This window comes from Staurois parvus, unplaced genomic scaffold (assembly GCF_062004578.1).
Source record: "Staurois parvus isolate SC_StPar_1 unplaced genomic scaffold, SC_StPar_1.0 ptg001381l, whole genome shotgun sequence".
NCBI lineage: Eukaryota > Metazoa > Chordata > Amphibia > Anura > Ranidae > Staurois > Staurois parvus.
The window spans coordinates 342981-363900 of NW_028319177.1; the positions used below are offsets into that span (position 1 = coordinate 342981).

Here is a 20920-nt window from a genome sequence, read left to right on the forward strand (position 1 = left end):
GCGGATATAGTAAATGCGGGGTCCGGGGAGAGGGGATATAGTGAATGCGGGGTCCGGGGAGAGGGGATATAGTGAATGCGGGGTCCGGGGAGAGGGGATATAGTGAATGCGGGGTCCGGGGAGAGCGGATATAGTGAATGCATGGTCCGGGGAGAGCGGATATAGTGAATGCGGGGTCCGGGGAGAATGGACATAGTGAATGCGGGGTCCGGGGAGAGCGGATATAGTGAATGCAGGGTCCGGGGAGAGCGGATATAGTGAATGTGGGTTCTGGGGAGAGCAGATATAGTGAATGTGGGGTCCGGGGAGAGAGGATATAGTGAATGCGGGGTCCGGGGAGAGAGGATATAGTGAATGCGGGGTCCGGGAAGAGCGGATATAGTGAATGCGGGGTCCGGGGAGAGCGGATATAGTGAATGCGGGGTCCGGGGAGAGCGGATATAGTGAATGCGGGGTCCGGGGAGAGCGGATATAGTGAATGCGGGGTCTGGGGAGAGCGGATATAGTGAATGCGGGGTCCGGGGAGAGCGGATATAGTGAATGCGGGGTCCGGGGAGAGCGGATATAGTGAATGCGGGGTCCGGGGAGAGCGGATATAGTGAATGCTGGGTCCGGGAGGAGCGGATATAGTGAATGCGGGGTCCGGGGAGAGCGGATATAGTGAATGCGGGGTCCGGGGAGAGCAGATATAGTGAATGCGGGGTCCGGGGAGAGTGGATATAGTGAATGCGGGGTCCGGGGAGAGTGGATATAGTGAATGCGGGGTCCGGGGAGAGCGGAGATAGTGAATGCGGGGTCCGGGGAGAGCGGATATAGTGAATGCAGGGTCTTGGGTTTAGTAACACTTTACATATGAGCAGGTTACCCAATGGTTTTATATTTGTGATGTGAAGTTTTAATAAAGGGTATTTCACACTATTGGAGTCTCCTTCTCCCTTTTAATACATGATACTTCTGGTGAGGTTACAAGTGAGGAGCACGGTGGAGGGACATACTGGAGTGGGGGGAACCCATATATACAAGCAAGCGTATATAGACTGACTCTTAATTGAGAAGGTCATGGCTGTCTGGTGAGTTGTTAGCAGTGGTGGTGGCACACGGAGGTGGAGTGAAGCGCAAGGAGCAGAAAATGGAAATGGTGGAATTGCATGAAACACTTTGTTTCACTGAGGAAAAGTTATATATTATTGCACTTTATTGATAATACATGAAGCTTTTTATAAACTCAAGAAATCTAAGCTTGGGTTGTTTTTGTTTCTATATTTACTATATTGGACCTGAGACGGTTTTCTGTTTGTTCCAATATGGTGGGAATAAGTATAGGACCACACCGACTATCAGCAGAATCAATAGAAGGCCGGAAATCTGCAGAGAGAGAAAAGTTTTGAACAGCCGTGAACACTTCAGCCTTCTACACAGAAATTACGGGATGCAAAGAGGGATTCAGCCAAAATTACATTTGCAGCAATATTATTATACAGGATTTATATGGAACAGTTTGCTCAGCACTTTACAATACAAAGGAAGACAGTGCAGTTACAATACAATAAAAAAAACAAGAGAATACATAGGGTTCATAAGAGCTTACAATCTAATAGGGTGGGGCAAATGGTACAAAGGGTTATAACTGTGGAAGTGATAAATGTCTAACTGGAGGCGTGATAGGCTTCCCTGAAGAGATGAGTTTTCAAGGATTGCCTAAAGGCAACCAGAGTAAGGGATACTTGGACAGATTGAGGTAGAGAGTTCCAGAGGATGGGAGAAGCTCTGGCGAAGGAACGGAGAGGACGGTTTGGGTGATATTTGGAGACCAGATTGGTGATGTAGTTTTGGGCAGAGTTGAGAATGGCTTTGTATGTTGTTGTTAGAATTTAATTTGCTTGGTGATCAGAAGCCTGAGGTGGGATTGGCAGAGAGGGGTAGAGGACACTGAGTGGAGGCCAGTGGAGGGATTGGCAGAGAGGGGTGGAGGACACTGAATGAAGGCCAGTGGAGGGATTGGCAGAGAGGGGTGGAGGACACTGAGCGGAGGTCAGTGGAGGGATTGGCAGAGAGGGGTGGAGGACACTGAATGAAGGCCAGTGGAGGGATTGGCAGAGAGGGGTGGAGGACACTGAGTGGAGGCCAGTGGAGGGATTGGCAGAGAGGGGTGGAGGACACTGAGTGGAGGCCAGTGGAGGGATTGGCAGAGAGGGATGGAGGACACTAAATGGAGGCCAGTGGAGGGATTGGCAGAGAGGGGTGGAGAACACTGAGTGGAGGCCAGTGGAGGGATTGGCAGAGAGGGGTGGAGGACACTGAGTGGAGGCCAGTGGAGGGATTGGCAGAGAGGGGTGGAGGACACTGAGTGGAGGCCAGTGGAGGGATTGGAAGAGAGGGATGGAGGACACTAAATGGAGGCCAGTGGAGGGATTGGCAGAGAGGGGTGGAGAACACTGAGTGGAGGCCAGTGGAGGGATTGGCAGAGAGAGGTGAAGAACACTGAGTGGAGGCCAGTGGAGGGATTGGCAGAGAGGGGTGGAGGACACTGAATGGAGGCCAGTGGAGGGATTGGCAGAGAGGGGTGGAGGACACTGAATGGAGGCCAGTGGAGGGATTGGCAGAGAGGGGTGGAGGACATTGAGTGGAGGCCAGTGGAGGGATTGGCAGAGAGGGGTGGAGGGCACTGAGTGGAGGCCAGTGGAGGGATTGGTAGAGATGGGTGGAGGGCACTGAGTGGAGGCCAGTGGAGGGATTGGCAGAGAGGGGTGGAGGACACTAAATGGTTGGTGAGGTGGATGATTCTGGTAGCAGCAATCATGATAGACTGAAGAGGGGATAGCCTGCAGAGAGGTAGGCCGATGAGGAGGGAGTTACAATAGTCAAGACAAGAGATAACCAGGGAGTGAATGATTAGCTTGGTGGTTTCATTAGTTAAATAGCAGTGAATTTTAGAGATGTTAGGTGAAGTTAGGCGCCATGATATATTAGTCAAAACACAGCTGGAACCTCTTATGATCCTACACCCAGTGTTCAGGTCCGGAGGCCATAATACTGGAGTCCTACTCTGCATACTAATAGACGTCTTGTAGCATGGGGGACACTGTTCACTTCTAAAAGATGAACTGATACACAATATTGTCTTGTCTTTGAATATTTACTTTCTCTAAGGACATTTGTGCACGTTGCACAAGGGGGAGGTGCACTGTAGCACCTGATGCATTGCATTATTTGGCATAGACATTAATCAATATATAAGTTTTTTTATGTTTTTTTCACAATTAATTACTATGGATTGGCTCACCACACATATATAATCATTGGGGGGAGGTGTATTGTAGCACATCATATACAATTTTCATTGTGAAAAATTGGATTGGGCACTTAGCTGGTCCATTTCCTTAGTAATAGGTAGATGTTCAAAACGTTTTTCACTGTGTTTCCTATAATGACAGGATTGGCAGCACAGCAATTCGACTCATTATCACACTCACCTGTGCCAGGTGCTAGCGGCAGCCCACATATCCCATATTGTCCGCTGCGCAGGGTTCATCAATTTAATATTACCCATTTAGTCTTTGCCGAAATTAGCAACGACATTACTTTGTTGCCGGGTCTTGAACCTGAGTCCATGCACAGTGTGCACAGGGTGTGTCAGTTGTGCCTGACACACCCCCAGGGGCAGACTGACAACTCATGGGGCCCCTGGGCAATAGGGGATCATGGGGCCCCTGTGTCCTTGCCCACACTCAAAAAAGCCTGTAAAAAAGGTACCAGGGGCATTTCATGGGGCCCCCTACTAACCCCGGGCCCTCGGGCGGTGCCCGAGTGCTCGAATGGTCAGTCCGCCCCTGCACACTCCAATGCACCCTAATCCCCACTTGTGCATTACTATTATTGCTCTGTGTGCCAATGAGGAGATGGGAAAGATCTCTCACTGAGCGGCTCCGCTTATAGGAGAAGTGTGGAAGCACTTTTCTTTCACTCTGAATCTGCAGGCAGGGAGATAATGTGCCCGCAGGGACATCAGAAAGATACGATAATGGTGTGAACCTCCTGTGCTCACCAGTGTTCAACTCTATATATTAAAGAGAAGCTGCTAACATTAAATCACATACCAATGATTACCATGAACATATAGATGAAAAACAATGTAGCGCTACTCACATTATAAACAAGTGCATATACATATATATACGAAGTGTATCAATTAGTGAAAAAATTGCCAAATCAACTAATAACCAAGTGATTTCATGCAAAAAAATCCTCAGACAATTATATGTGAATACAATAATACACTCCAACCGTGATGTTGATTATAATTAGAAACAACTAATACTAGTTAAATACGACCTTTAAAATAATTATAAGGAACTAAATCGAAACCGTGTAAAAAACATATATATCTCTCTCTGTACATATCCATGCAGTGTAAATAATATATAAAATCACACGTGCATATAGTGAACATACTATAGTGAAACCACAATAAAGAAATAACTTAATCTGTGCTCTTAAAGTCCAATATATGCCGATGGTAGCATTTAGATGACACACACTCATGGTGATATTTGTGTGCAAGTGGATATGGAAGCTGACAGAAGACAATCCGACCACCGTCTGGATAAGCCTCTCACCTTATAACTTCGACCTTCGCGGGTCAAAGCGCTTTACTGGATCCTTCTCAGGCCAACGTAGTGACGCACTTCCGGCGTAGTGGCCATCTTGGTACACCTGTTGTACACCCATACATTTTTTCCCTCATCTGAAAGCATGGGGTTGGAACCATGACTGCTACTGTTCAAATGTGAGTGCACCTTTTTACTGATTAAGTTATTTCTTTATTGTGGTTTCACTATAGTATGTTCACTATATGCACGTGTGATTTTATATATTATTTACACTGCATGGATATGTACAGAGAGAGATATATATGTTTTTTACACGGTTTCGATTTAGTTCCTTATAATTATTTTAAAGGTCGTATTTAACTAGTATTAGTTGTTTCTAATTATAATCACCATCACGGTTGGAGTGTATTATTGTATTCACATATAATTGTCTGAGGATTTTTTTGCATGAAATCACTTGGTTATTAGTTGATTTGGCAATTTTTTCACTAATTGATACACGTCGTATATTATTATTATTATTATTATACAGTATTTATAAAGCGCCAATAGTTGGCTCAGCGCTGTACATTACAAAGGGGGGCAGAACATGTGACAGAACAATACCAATACAATGCAAAACATGAGGGGATCAAGGGCCCTGCTCCTTGGAGCTTACAATCTAGTATATGTATGTATATATATATATATATACAGTGAGGAACAAAATATTTGAACACCCTGCGATTTTGCAAGTTCTCCCACTTAGAAATCATGGAGGGGTCTGAAATTCACATTGTAGGTGCATTCCCACTCTGAGAGACAGAATTTAAAAAAAAATTCAGGAAATCACATTGTATGATTTTTAAAGAATTTATTTGTCTTGCACTGCTGAACAGAAGTATTTGAACCCCTGAGAAGATCCGTGTTAATATTTGGTACAGAAGCCTTTGTCTGCAATTACAGAGGTCAAACATTTCCTGTAGTTCTTGACCAGGTTTGCACTGCAACAGGGATTTTGGCCGACTCCTCCACACAGATCTGTCAGGTTTTGGGGCTGTCACAGAATTTCAGTTCCCTCCAAAGATGTTCTGTTGGATTTAGGTGTGGAGACTGGCTAGGCCACTCCAGAACCTTGATATGCTTCTTACGGAGCCACTCCTTGGTTCTCCTGGCTGTGTGCTTCGGGTCGTTGTCATGTTGGAAGACCCAGCCACCACCCATCTTCAATGCTCTGACTGAGGGAAGGAGGTTGTTGCTCAAAATCTCACAATAAATGGCCCCATTCATCCTCTCCTTAATACAGTGCAGTCGTCCTGTCCCCTTCACAGAAAAGCACCCCCAAAGCATGATGTTACCACCCCCATGCTTCACAGTAGGGATGGTGTTCTTGGGATGTAACTCATCCTTCTTTTTCCTCCAAACACGACATGTGAAGTTTAGACCAAAAAGTTCTACTTTGGTCTCATCTGACCACATGACTTTCTCCCATGCCTCCTCTGGATCATCCAGATGGTCATTGGCAAACTTTAGACGGGCCTGGACATGTGATGACTGGAGCAGGGGAACCTTCAGATGGGCCTGGACATGTGATGACTGGAGCAGGGGAACCTTCAGACGGGCCTGGACATGTGATGACTTGAGCAGGGGAACCTTCCGTGCAATGTATGATTTGAAACCATGACGGCGTAGTGTTCTACCGACAGTGACCTTTGAAACTGTGGTCCCAGCTCTCTTCATGTCATTGACCAGCTCCTCCCTTGTAGTCCTGGGCTGATTCCTCACCTTTCTTATCATCAGTGATCCCCCACGAGGTGAGATCTTGCATGGAGCCCCAGTCCGAGGGAGACTGACAGTCGTCTTTAGCCTCTTCCATTGTCTAACAATTGCTCCAACAGTTGATCTTTTTTCACCAAGCTGCTTGGCAATTGCCCCGTAGCCCTTTCCAGCCTTCTGGAGGTCCACAATTTTGTCTCTGGTGTCTTTTGACAGCTCTTTGGTCTTGCCCATGGTAGTAGTTGGCGTCTGACTGACTGTGGGGTGGACAGGTGTCTTTAAAGAGCTCAGACAGGTGCTACTAAGTTAGATTAATGAGTGGAGTAGAGGTGGACTTTTTAAAGGCGCAGTAACAGGTCTTTGAGAGCCAGAATTCTTGCTGTTTCTCAGGGGTTCAAATACTTCTGTTCAGCAGTGCGAGACAAATACATTCTTTACAAATCATACAATGGGATTTCCTGAATTGTTTTTTAAAGTCTGTCTCTCAGAGTGGGACTGCACCTACAATGTGAATTTCAGACCCCTCCATGATTTCTATGTGGGAGAACTTGCAAAATTGCAGGGTGTTCAAATACTTCTGTTCCTCACTGTATATATGCAGTGGGGCAAAAAAGTATTTAGTCCGCCACCAATTGTACAAGTTCTCCCACTTACAGAGATGAGAGAGGCCTGTAATTGGCATCATAGGGAGACCTCAACTATGAGAGACAAAATGAGAAAACAAATCCAGACAATCACATTGGCTGATCTGGAAAGAATTTATTTGCAAATTATGGTGGAAAATAAGTATTTGGTCACCTACAAACAACCAAGATTTCTGGCTCTCACAGACCTGGACCTTCTTCTTTAAGAGGCTCCTCTGTCCTGCACTCATTACCTGTATCAATGGCACCTGTTTGAACTTGTTATCAGTATAAAAGACACCTGTCCACAACCTCAAACAGTCACACTCCAAACTCCACTATGGTGAAGACCAAAGAGCTGTCGAAGGACACCAGAAACAAAATTGTAGACCTGCACCAGGCTGGGAAGACTGAATCTGCAATAGGCAAGCAGCTTGGTGTGAACAAATCAACTGTGGGAGCAATAATTAGAAAATGGAAGACATACAAGACCACTGATAATCTCCCTCCATCTGGGGCTTCACACAAGATCTCACCCCGTGGGGTCAAAATGATCACAAGAACGGTGAGCAAAAATCCCAGGACCACACGGGGGGACCTAGTGAATGACCTGCAGAGAGCTGGGACCAACGTAACAAAGGCTACCATCAGTAACACACTACGCCGCCAGGGACTCAGATCCTGCAGTGCCAGACGTGTCCCCCTGCTTAAGCCAGTTCATGTCGGGGCCCGTCTGAGGTGTACTAGAGAGCATTTGGATGATCCAGAAGAGGATTGGGAGAATGTCATATGGTCAGATGAAACCAAAATAGAACTGTTTGGTAGAAACACAACTCGTCGTGTTTGGAGGAGAGAGAATGCGGAGTTGCATCCAAAGAACACCATACCTACTGTGAAGCATGGGGGTGGCAACATCATGCTTTGGGGCTGTTTCTCCGCAAAGGGACCAGGACGACTGATCCATGTACAGGACAGAATGAATGGGGCCATGTATCGTGAGATTTTGAGTGCAAACCTCCTTCCATCAGCAAGGGCATTGAAGATGAAACGTGGCTGGGTCTTCCAACATGACAATGATCCCAAACATACCACCCGGGCAACGAAGGAGTGGCTTCGTAAGAAGCATTTCAAGGTCCTGGAGTGGCCTAGCCAGTCTCCAGATCTCTACCCCTTAGAAAACCTTGGGAGGGAATTGAAAGTCCGTGTTGCCCAGCGACAGCCCCAAAACATCACTGCTCTAGAGGAGATCTGCATGGAGGATGGGCCAACATACCAGCAACAGTGTGTGCCAACCTTGTGAAGATTTCCAGGAAACGTCTGACCTCTGTCATTGCCAACAAAGGATATATAACAAAGTATTGACATGAACTTTTCATATTCACCAAATACTTATTTTCCACCATAATTTGCAAATAAATTCTTTCCAGATCAGCCAATGTGATTGTCTGGATTTGTTTTCTCATTTTGTCTCTCATAGTTGAGGTCTCCCTATGATGCCAATTACAGGCCTCTCTCATCTTTGTAAGTGGGAGAACTTGCACCATTGGTGGCGGACTAAATATTTTTTTGCCCCATTGTGTATATATATATATATAGGTATATGCACTTGTTTATAATGTGAGTAGCGCTACATTGTTTTTCATCTATATATCAGAAAGATCCGCATGTGTGTTTGAGCTTTAGGGTGCACACTTATGCCTGTGTCCAGGGCTGGGACAAGGTTAGGGCAGGAGGGGCAGCTGCCCCTGGTGCAGTAAAATCAAGAGAGGGAGGGGGCACCACAGGGTGAGTTCTCAGTGCTACAGCAGGGGGTTGTGGGGGAGATGGCCTTGTGCTAGGAAGGGGAAATTGTGGGTAAAAGATTTGTGCTAGCAGGGGGGATTGTGTGTGTGGAGGGGGGGGAGGATTTGTGCTAGGAAAGGGATTTGAGGGGAGAGGATTTGAACTGAGAGGGGTGATTTATTTTGGGATGGGGGAGTTGTGCTAGAAGGGGGTTAGGGGGGAATTTGAGCTGAAAGAGGTTGTTGTTTTGGGGGGCTTAAATATTTGTGCTGGGAAGGGGATTCTACTGGAGGAAGCAGGGATTTTTTGTTTGGGGAGAATTTTGGCTTGGAGGAGGAATTTTTACTAGGGGGTAATCATGCAGATTACTGTTGGATGTTTGTTTGTTTTTTTCAGGGGGGTGGGTGTTTCTCTGAATCATGATGCTCACACATGGTGGGGGCACAGGTTATAATCTTCGCTCTGGGCGCTAGAAGACCTTGTCCCAGCACTGCCGGAGTCTTCTGCAGACTTGACCGTTCTACCATGGTTTCTGGACACAGTGTTTAGAAGGGTTTCTCCAACGTAGCGTTGGATAGTGGGGAGGCCATTAGGCTAGTTGTGTGGCATAGATAATTCTATGGAGTACATCATTATTTTAGTGGCTTCACCTGTGTCTATTTATGTGCCCAATCCGGAGCCAAGCCCATGCAAGTGTTATCCAGTGTTAAGCCTTGATAAAGAGTGGTGCTGCCCGTTGAAACATGTTGGTTTTTTTTTTAATGACTTTTGTAACAACAATTAAAATTTATCTTGGACTCTTTCTGGCACTTTCTATGATTCTATGGTTTGCGTTACTGTTGGGTGCCCATCCAGGAAAGCCTTGCTGTGTGGGAGCTGCTTAGCCAGAGCGATTGAGCTTGTTTGACTTTTTCCTTCATCTGACTACACATGCAAGTTCCCTGCACCTCTCTGAGTATGTTGTTCTTGGATCCTGGATTCTGACTTTTTACATGGACTATCATTTTTGCTCCCTGGATGCTGAATTTGGTTTGTTACAGGGACTCTAGCTGCTTGGTCTGAACTCTGCTCCTCTGCTATTGTTATCAGCTCCATCTGAAGGTTCTGGCTACTGGCTTCCAACCCTTGCAGATAACATTCGAAGCATGTAGTTTACCAAAATACATAAAAAGGTAAGGGTTAGTATTCGGTTATCTTTGGATTTCTATGATGGATAGGGTTAGTGTCAGTGATGGGGGAAGGGTTAAAATTAGGGTTAACACTGCGAATAAATTAGTTATGAACCTTACATTTTAAAGACACTCTCTAACACAGCTATAACTATGCCGGCACCATAACTGCTTTTGTTTAGTTTCAGAAATGATCTTTCTTACCTTTTTAACAAGGTTAAAAAGTTCTGTCTTCTGAGCATGTAGCTCTTCTTTCTGATAATGGGAGGCGGGCTTACAGGACACTGTGCAGACACACAGCATGCCTGTATTCCATAGTCTGTTCAGCCTGAAGCCAGGTGCAGGCTGTGCTAGAGCAAGGGGTATGTACCAGAGACAGGTTGTGTTTGGGAGGGGGTGTGTGGCAGAGGCAGGCTCTGATTGGGAGAGTGTAATGCAATGCTGGACACAATAACCAAAAGCAAGTCATATACACACACAATACACAGGTAGTCACACACACAATACACAGGTACGTTTAACCAGCACTTACACCATTATTCTAAGCATGTGAGAGACCCTCTACTAAATGAACACCTGCCCTGGCACATCATAGCATTCACTCGGCACTCCATGAAGTAACAGAATCCAACTGCAATATTCTTGCACTGTCAGAACCTCCACTTTTATTATCACACGACACACAGGAGGATATATCGTATAGTCATCATAATCTGCATAATAACACACCAATAATAATGTGAGCATTACAGCATGAAATAGACACATCATTGGACAGCGTCACAGCATAAAATGGATACATTACCAAAGCTATGGGGAGACGGGAAGGAACAGATCCCATTGGAACCATAATGTACAGGGGGTCACGGGGAAGCCTTAAATGTGACCAATCGATGAGCCCATGTAGCCTTGGCAAAAGTCCAAGTGTCACAGCTTCACCCTTTCGCATAGGAAGGCTCCCCCTGACCGCGTTCAGGCTTCCCGTTATAATCCCTGTTTCTGGCAACTTTCCTGAATTGGGCAGGCGCCACGCCCACTCCAGGAGGAGGTAGCAGAAAAGTCCCATGAGGATAACAGAGTCACACCCAGCCACATTACTGAACAAACAACGTTATCTCACAATATCACACTTTTGCTTCAAATCAGCTTATTATCTACCCTAAACTTAAAGATTTCTAACTTCTCAAACAAGTAGACATCTTTTAATGCACAAGTTCTTATCTAATTTAAGCAATCTAACAAAATATTTCTAGATGTCACAAACACCTTCAATCCAACAAACACTTCTTATCTGCTTTAAGCAGTCCAAGGCCAACATATTTCATAGGCATTTCAGAGGGGGTGTGTACCAGAGACAGGCTGTGATTGGGAGCGGGTGTGTGCCAGAGGCAGGCTGTGATTGGGAGTGGGTGTGTGCCAGAGGCAGGCTGTGATTAGAAGGGGGTCTGTGCCAGAGGCAGGCTGCTGTGATTGGGAGGAGTGTTGGCCAGAGACAGGCTGTGATTAGGAGGGGGTGTTTACCAGAGGCAGGCTGTGATTGGTAGGATGTGTATGGTAGAGGCAGGTTGTGATTGGGAGGGGATGTGTGCCAAATGCAGGTTGTAATTGAAAAGGGGTGTGTTCAACAGGCAGGCTGTGATTAGTAGGGGGTGTGTGCCAAGGCAAGCTGTGATTGGTAGGGTGTGTGCCAGAGTGCCAGAGGCAGGCTGTGATTGGTAGGGGGTGGGTAGCAGAGACAGGCTGTGATTGGGAGGGGGTGTGTGCCAGAGACAGGCTGTGATTGGGATGGGGTGTGTGCCAGAGGAAGGCTGTGATTGGCAGAGGCTGTGTACCAGAGACAGGCCGTGATTGGGAGGAGGTGTGCCAGCGGCAGGCTGTGATTGGGAGGGGGTGTGTGGCAGAGGTAGGCTGTGATTGGGAGGAGGTGTGCCAGAGGCAGGCTGTGATTGGAAGGGAGTGTGTGCCAGAGGCAGGCTGCGATTGGTAGGGGGTGTGTACCAGAGGTAGGTTGTGATTTGGAGGAGGTGTGCCAGAGGAAGGCCGTGATTGGTAGGGGATGTGTGCCAGAGGCAGGCTGTAATTGGTAGGGGGTGTGTACCAGAGACAGGCTGTGATTGGGAGGGTGTGTGTGTCTGAGGCAGGCTTTGATTGGGAGGGGGTGTGTGGCTGTGGCAGGCTGTGATTGGGAGGGGGTGTGTGGCCGAGGCAGCCTGTGATTGGGAGGGGATGTGGTCGAGGCAGGCTTTGATTGGGAGGGGGTGTGTGACCGAGGTAGGCTTTGATTGGGAGGGGTGTGTGACTGAGGCAGGAAGTGATTGGGAGGGGTGTGTGACCAAGGCAGGAAGTGATTGGGAGGGGTGTGTGACCGAGGCAGGAAGTGATTGGGAGGCAGTTTGGTAGCTTTACAAACCAACCAATCTAAGTATGCTGTGTGTCTGCACAGTATCCTCTGCCTCTGAATGGGCAGCAAAAGGATGAAAACTGACCACCTAACACAGATCATCTTCTGTACTTTGTGTGGTCAGTTTAGAACAAGGAAGAAAGGTGACTGGCAGGAACATCCAGGAACTTCAGATTGAAGAAGGACATGATAATGATAGAGACTGATTTATTACATACACATAGGTGAACACACACACAAAAAGACATAATTAGGAGAACATACACTTTAAGTTTGCACTCAGGTCAGGGTTAGCACTGGAGTTAGGGTTGGTGTGAAGGTTAGCATTAGGGATGACGTTGATAATGAACAAAGCCACTGATTAACATTTCAGCTCCAACATTAGATAACATAGCAACTAATAGGACTGGCTCAGTGATCTCTGTATATGTCAGAGCTATATAAATGTATAATAATAATAGAGTGTGACTGTGGGGGAGGGGGGCATTAGTGTGTAATTTTTTGTTTATTAAAAATCTTACAAACAACATAATAAAATAAATATATAGAATTAAACAAAAATCGCTTACTTCAGCATAGAAAACAGGAAACCGCTTTTTTTTTTGCCGGGAAAAACATAAACAGAACCAATCATATTTTACTATTATTATCATCTTTAGAATGTATCTCAACAAACCCAACCGTCACCTAACCCCCCCCCCCCCCCCCCAGCCTAAGAAACGATTAAACATTGATCCCATGCATGAAGCCTTTTTTTCAAAAATCTGATTTTACAAAAATTTAGGGGATGTGAAAGTACAGAAAGAGAAGCCACGCCCCCAGAGACTGACAGACAGCAGCTACGGGGACCGGACATTCCTCCACGCCTTTGTCCAGGCTCCGGGCCATCACTCGTCCTTCTCAAGACCTCAAATCTTCCCAACCTCACCCAGAATGTTGTGCACCACCACCTCGACAGGAGGAAACCTGACACCGTGCATTCCACGTGTAGTAACGGACTACTGAGCTAACTAGAAAAAGTGTCTCAAAATCAAAATCCCGGTGAGTCAGAAAGGCTCCGTAAGACCACTCCGCGTAACTCAAGCGGGAAAGGAAAGGGATCCCCAGAGCCCCACTTATCCGCTTGTAGACGTTTAAATTGAAGGGGCACTGAAGCAAGAAATGGTCCATCGTCTCCTCCACCCCACCGCACTCCACTCTTGGACAACCACGGTTCTCCGCAGAGCGATGCTTCGGGTTGCCCTTCACATAGAGTCTGCCATGGAACGAGAGCCAGGCCAAATCCCGAAACTTTAAAGGGATTCTCTCCAGATTCATCAAACGCAGACCCTCCCTCATAACCGGGCCTGGGCAATCCCTCCCCCATAGCCGGGCCTGGGCAATCCCTCCCTCATAACCGGGCCTGGGCAATCCCTCCCCCATAGCCGGGCCTGGGTAATCCCTCAAGGCCAATGGCTTGTTAAAGGCAGATTCAACAACCCTCCTCTCCAGGGCCTTCTTAAGAAGAGACTTAATTTCCTCTGCCGTCACTCGCCATTAGACAGAGTGTAAGCTCCTCTGGTACAGAGACTGATGGGACTGTGGGGGAGGGGACATTAGAGCGTAAGCTCCTCTGGTACAGAGACTGATGGGACTGTGGGGAGGGGACATTAGAGCGTAAGCTTCTCTGATACAGAGACTGATGGGACTGTGGGGGAGGGTACATTAGAGCGTCAGCTCCTCTGGTACAGAGTCTGAAGTGACTGTGGGGGAGGGGACATTACAGTGTAAGCTCCTCTTGTGCAGAGACTGATGGGACTGTGGGGGAGGGGCATTATAGTGTAAGCTCCTCGGGTACAGAGACTGATGTGACTGTGGGGGAGGGGCATTATAGTGTAAGCTCGTCTGGTACAGAGACTGATGTGACTGCAGGGGAGGGGAAATTAGAGTGTAAGCTCCTCTGGTACAGAGACTGATGGGACTGTGGGGGAGGGGGCATTAGAGTGTAAGCTCCTCTGGTACAGAGACTGATATGACTGTGGGGGAGGGTACATTAGAGTGTAAGCTCCTCTGGTACAGAGACTGATGTGAATGTGGGGGAGGGGACATTAGAGTGTAAGCTCCTCTGGTACAGAGACTGATGTGACTGTGGGGGAGGGGACATTAGAGTGTCAGCTCCTCTGATGCAGAGACTGATGGGACTGTGGGACAGGGGACATTAGAGTGTAAGCTCCTCTGGTACAGAGACTGATGTGACTGCGGGGGAGGGGGCATTAGAGTGTAAGCTCCTCTGGTACAGAGACTGATGTGACTGTGGGCGAGGGGACATTAGAGTGTAAGCTCCTCTGGTACAGAGACTGATGTGACTGCGGGGGAGGGGGCATTAGAGTGTAAGCTCCTCTGGTACAGAGACTGATGTGACTGTGGGCGAGGGGACATTAGAGTGTAAGCTCCTCTGGTACAGAGACTGATGTGACTGCGGGGGAGGGGGCATTAGAGTGTAAGCTCCTCTGGTACAGAGACTGATGTGACTGTGGGCGAGGGGACATTAGAGTGTAAGCTCCTCTGGTACAGAGACTGATGGGACTGTGGGGGAGGGGACATTAGAGTGTAAGCTCCTCTGGTACAGAGACTGATGGGACTGTGGGGGAGGGGACATTAGAGTGTAAGCTCCTCTGGTACAGAGACTGATGGGACTGTGGGGGAGGGGACATTAGAGTGTAAGCTCCTCTGTACAGAGACTGATGTGACTGTGGGCGAGGGGACATTAGAGTGTAAGCTCCTCTGGTACAGAGACTGATGGGACTGTGGGGGAGGGGACATTAGAGTGTAAGCTCCTCTGGTACAGAGACTGATGGGACTGGCTTGATGTTCTTATAGATGAAAAATGTACTTACCTGGAACACATGTATCAGGTATTTATTTTGTATTTCTGTCCAGCTCAGCGGAGGTTCTGCATGAGAGATATTTGAATTGTTTATTTTTATGAACTCGGACTTCACTAAACAATCCCCGTATCGTCCATCTGTGATCACAATCAGGAACCAAAATAGGACAGCCTTAATTTTAAAGAAAGGTCTCGGCTTATTTTCATAGTAGACTGTTGTGCCTTTTGTTGTCCTGCTGTTGGAATTATTTTCCATCACGTCCAGATTTTGGTAACATTCCCCAGGTTTGGGATGTAAATTACTGGTTTTAGTATTTGCATTGTTTCCTGTGCTTTGGTAGGACGTCTCTACGGGGCTTAGATAGCACGCCACAATTCCGACAATTGCAGTCGGTATGAGGAGAAACACAACGCTGTACACGGACGCCAGGACTTTGTGAGAGGGGCATTTAAATTCCATGTCCATGAGTTTCTCCAATCCGAGAAGAATAAAACAAATAATGGAGTTTTCAGCAATGTTGATATTTGTTTTGATGAAGGAGAGGATGCTCGTCATTTTACCTTTTCCACCTGATGATATTGCAAGGAATGAATGAAGCCCGACCCAGGAGGAACAGTTGAGGCAGTGTCAGGTTTTGTTCTGTCTATTCACTTTTAGATATCTGTTGATTTTGGTAGATAGAATAATTAGCAATAATACTAATAATGTCATTATAAATAAATAAGGGTGGAAAAAAAGTATAGCACTGAAGGAGCTGTGTAAAAAAAAAAAAAAAAAATGTAAAATTTTGGTAGCCGTGGCAGGTAGAATGGGTTATTTTTAGTTGCTCTTTTGTTTGCCTGTTAACAACCCAGAGCAAATATGTAGTAGATTTTATCAATGCCCTCTGTAGTGGTGCCTATAGGCCAGTGGTGGCCAACTTATTTAGCCCCTCTATGACCGACCAACACACATGTGCATCAGTAAAAGGGTGGGCTTTATGTCCGCACAGCACATATATACGTTGTTGGGCATCCAATGTTGAGGTGCTGTGAACGCACATATTGCACGCTCCCAGTGCAAAGCCTAAGCTGTTGAAAACAGATCTCAGTCTGGGCTAAAGATCGACAGCTGGCGAGACCGGCATTGATCATGTGATCACTGTGGCAGTAGTCACATGATTGCCAATCTTTCCCGCTTTGCTAGTGGTCACATGTTCACTGATCTTTCCCATCTTCAGGCATTCAGAACTATTGGATGAGCGAGAAGGAGTTAAAATAAGGGGCCAAAAATGCAACTCTTGACGCTACCCAAGGGCCACACATAATATTCAATGACTGTACTGCTACAGAAGTCTGGGAACATGCTTGAAGAGTTAAGCCACCATAGATAGATTGAAATTTGTCTGGTTTCTGCAGGGACCGGCTGAATTTCGCATGTGGCTGTCCCTACTCAACAGAAGTTAATTGTTACACAATATCCGCTCTCCCTTGACCCCGCATTCACTATATCCGCTCTCCCGGACCCCGCATTCACTATATCCGCTCTCCCCGGACCCGCATTCACTATATCCGCTCTCCCCGGACCCCGCATTCACTATATCCGCTCTCCCCGGACCCCGCATTCACTATATCCACTCTCCCCAGACCCCGCATTCACTATATCCGCTCTCCCTGGACCCGGCATTCACTATATCCGCTCTCCCCGGACCCTGCATTCACTATATCTGCTCTCCCCGGACCCCGCATTCACTATATCCGCTCTTCCCTGGACCCCGCATTCACTATATCCGCTTTCCCAGGACCCCGCATTCACTATATCCGCTCTCCCCGGACCCCACATTGACTATATCCGCTCTCCCCGGACCCCGCATTGACTATATCCGCTCTCCCCGGACCCCGCATTCACTATATCCGCTCTCCCCGGACCCCGCATTCACTATATCCGCTCTCCCCGGACCCCGCATTCACTATATCCGCTCTCCCCGGACCCCGCATTCACTATATCCGCTCTCCCCGGACCCCGCGTTCACTATATCCACTCTCCCCGGACCCCGCGTTCACTATATCCGCTCTCCCCGAACCCCGCATTCACTATATCCGCTCTCCCCGGACCCCGCGTTCACTATATCCTCTCTCCCCGGACCCCGCATTCACTATATCCGCTCTCCCCGGACCCCGCATTCACTATATCCGCTCTCCCCGGACCCCGCATTCACTATATCCGCTCTCCCCGGACCCCGCATTCACTATATCCGCTCTCCCCGGACCCCGCATTCACTATATCCACTCTCCCCGGACCCCGCATTCACTATATCCGCTCTCCCTGGACCCGGCATTCACTATATCCGCTCTCCCCGGACCCTGCATTCACTATATCTGCTCTCCCCCGGACCCCGCATTCACTATATCCGCTCTTCCCTGGACCCCGCATTCACTATATCCGCTTTCCCAGGACCCCGCATTCACTATATCCGCTCTCCCCGGACCCCGCATTGACTATATCCGCTCTCCCCGGACCCCGCATTCACTATATCCGCTCTCCCCGGACCCCGCATTCACTATATCCGCTCTCCCCGGACCCCGCATTCACTATATCCGCTCTCCCCGGACCCCGCATTCACTATATCCGCTCTCCCCGGACCCCGCGTTCACTATATCCGCTCTCCCCGGACCCCGCATTCACTATATCCGCTCTCCCCGAACCCCGCATTCACTATATCCGCTCTCCCCGGACCCCGCGTTCACTATATCCACTCTCCCCGGACCCCGCATTCACTATATCCGCTCTCCCCGGACCCCGCATTCACTATATCCGCTCTCCCCGGACCCCGTGTTCACTATATCCGCTCTCCCCGGACCCCGCATTCACTATATCCGCTCTCCCCGCATTCACTATATCCGCTCTCCCCGGACACGGCATTCACTATCTCCGCTCTCCCCGGACCCCGCATTCACTATATCCGCTCTCCCCGGACCCCGCATTTACTATATCTGCTCTCCCCGGACCCCACATTCCCTGGAAGAAGGGGAGGATCAGAGAAGACAGGATTAAACAACCTTTTTACACAATACAGAGGATTAACCCCTGAGGTTCCACAGTGAGTATAACCAGCATGCTTTACTGCATCTACAGACTGTTTTTACTGTTGCGGGTTTAGTAACGCTTTAACTACTGGAAGCCAATCTAAAGAATATTATACCTCCACTGTTTTGAGTAGGAAACAAAACACAAGCTACTGTCTTCAGGGGCCCCAAGAGCCTCACGCTAAGTGACCAAGAGGCCCCCAGGTCACAGGTTGGACCAGGGCTATAGATCTAGCTAGTGTCTGACCTGATCCAGTCCTGATTTTATATAACTAATATTTTAAATGAAGTGCAAGTGTAAATGTATGACTCTATGGGTGTAGTTTCAGTTTTATGACCAGTGGAATTTTGAAATAAAATATATAAAATTTATAAAAAATAGTTTTTATAATACATTGATCCGATGTCCTTCATTTTCTAGCTGGCTCAGGCATTTCTGAGAGGACCATTTCATCTTTTGGTTGTGTTCTTCAAGTAGACGTGGACAGGACAAGGCAACAGAGTAACAGAACACAAACTCAAAAGACTGGGGTACCTCCAAGGACAGGAAGAGGGAAGACAAAAAGAACAAGGACAGAAGCTGCAGGAGAAATTCTTGCAGTGTCGGAGTTCACAGATAGTTTCATACAACGAATGAAAAGAAGGTAAAATACAATGGTGTCCATGTGTGAGGTTGCTGAGCTCCCTTATGGGGTTTCAAACAGCCTGGGGTAAAGGTCTGCAGGGAATATAACTGTCCGTGTGCAGAGAGCAGCCACACTCAATGCTCGGTGGGGAGATCTGGACAGTCCTGCACACTGCGGTCTCTGGAGTCCGGTGTATTCACAGTAAGAAATCTTTGAGCCCCAAAAGATGGGAAAGTGGCCCCCTGGTACGTGTGTGGTGAGAGTGTACAAGAATAAGAAGGTTTTGGACAAGGGCGTACCAACTGATCTACAGTATGTTTTGGAAGCCAGTATCCCTGAAAACCCATATGAGGTACTACTCAACCTAAAAACTGGTGAAAAGCTAACAAATTTAATCTGAGATCATTCATTTTCACAACCACCAAAAAAAACCCTAGCTATAGATTGGAAATCGCGGGTTCCGACTACAGCACAGTCCAAAACTAAGATGAAGTGGTACTTGATTAATGAAAAAATGGCAGCAGTCCTGCAGGACAAGGTCAAGAAATTCAATAAAATTCTGAACCCTTGCATCTCCAATCAATGGGGGGGGCGCCAAATGACCCTTTGTGGTCATTTTAACAGTGTGCATATATGCGATCTCTCGTGGGTGGGCCGTAATGCCGAGAGGCCACATATTCACGCACCAAAAATGGAAACAAACCTGTGCCAGGAGCATGCAGGGTGCCTAATGGAAAGTTCCCGATTGCTACAGCTAATCATGGCGGTCACATGACCATAAACCTCGCCCCACATCGGGAACACCTTAAAGGACTGGGAGGCGCTGGCGTTAAGGGTAATAGGCATCTAGCTACCAACTGGAGGCTCACAGCAGGATGTGGGTTCTTCCCTTGTCCTGCACTGATATACCCCTTACCCCTCATTTCCTACCTTACACCCCCCTCCCTCTCCCATTTGCTTTTCCCTTTTTCTCTACTTCTCCCTCCTTTCTTTCTACTTCTCCCTCCTTTCTTTCTACTTCTCCCTCCTTTCTTTCTACTTCTCCCTCCTTTCTTTCTACTTCTCATTTTTACCTTCTACTCTCCTTTCTTAAGCCTTCTAAGTGATGTCACGTTCCACAGCGCTTGTCGTTCCACATCAGTATCCACAGTGTGCTGTAAGCCTTGAGACCGCATGTGCCCCTTTCTGTACCCACCTAATCTTATCGGGGGGCTGACCCCCACTCATGACAAGGTTTGCCCCGACGAGGAGTGCACATCTCCACTGCTCACTCTTCCTTGGTACAAGGATGGCTCCCTGATCCGGTTGAAGTTATATAGGTTGCATTGCAACTTTGGTACAAGCCTTTGTGAAATGCTCCACATCTTTGCTCATTGCACCAACCTGAGGAAGTGGCCAGTATAGACCTAAATGGATTGATGGCGTTTATATAACATTCCATAGTCAATAAATATATAATTTATGAATCCACTTCTCAGCTTCTCCTTCACATTCAGGCGCCTCTGTTGACACCAGATTTCTATCCTTTTGGGGCTTCAAGATTTCTTACTACAAATTCATAAAGGAGCCAGAGCAATGGGCACCATCATGTACTGTAGGAGCCAAAGTAAAAAAACTTACTATTTGTAGTATGAAAAGACATCCAGGAGGAGTGCATCAGCAGAATGTTGCAGGTCCTGTCCCGAAGAAGCTTAAGTAGCTATAAGGTAACAAAGCATAGAGAAGGTGCAGAAAACCAAGGGTTTGGGGAGGTAAGTGTTGAATGACAGGTCTAGCAAGTGTCCAGGTAGAGAACTGTGATCAATGCAAGGAATTTGATGATGAGAGACAGCCTGGAGCATAAAATATTGTGATGGTGGGGAAGTGTCGGCAAATAAAGGTCATGCTCAACAGAAGAAGACACATGTGGTATGAGGAAGACGTTGCACTTAAAACCAGGCATGTTCTGTTTTTGTGCTAGAAAGTTACTTAGAACCACAAAACATTCTGTATTTTTTGAACAGAGACCCTAAAGAACAAAAT

The 20920-nt window shown here is 47.4% G+C and overlaps 1 protein-coding gene across 1 annotated transcript; it reads right to left on the bottom strand.

The window, feature by feature from the left end:
* Positions 1 to 1177: 1177 nt before the first annotated feature.
* Positions 1178 to 20648, bottom strand: LOC149436287 (uncharacterized). Its single transcript, XM_089661761.1, has 3 exons — positions 20519 to 20648; positions 15217 to 15868; positions 1178 to 1365 (listed from the first exon to the last, which is right to left on the bottom strand). Exons 2-3 carry the CDS (start codon positions 15760 to 15762, stop codon positions 1267 to 1269), a joined length of 645 nt encoding a protein of 214 aa, XP_089517887.1. The 5' UTR covers positions 15763 to 15868; positions 20519 to 20648; the 3' UTR covers positions 1178 to 1266.
* Between the last annotated feature and the right edge of the window lie 272 nt (positions 20649 to 20920).

Coding starts and splice junctions, on each gene's coding strand:
- LOC149436287 (XM_089661761.1), bottom strand. CDS start 15,762: ATGACGAGCATCCTCTCCTTCATCAAAACAAATATCAACATTGCTGAA. Junction 1,366..15,216: donor ACCTGATACATGTGTTCCAG/GTAAGTACATTT, acceptor CTCTCTCTGCAG/ATTTCCGGCCTTCTATTGAT.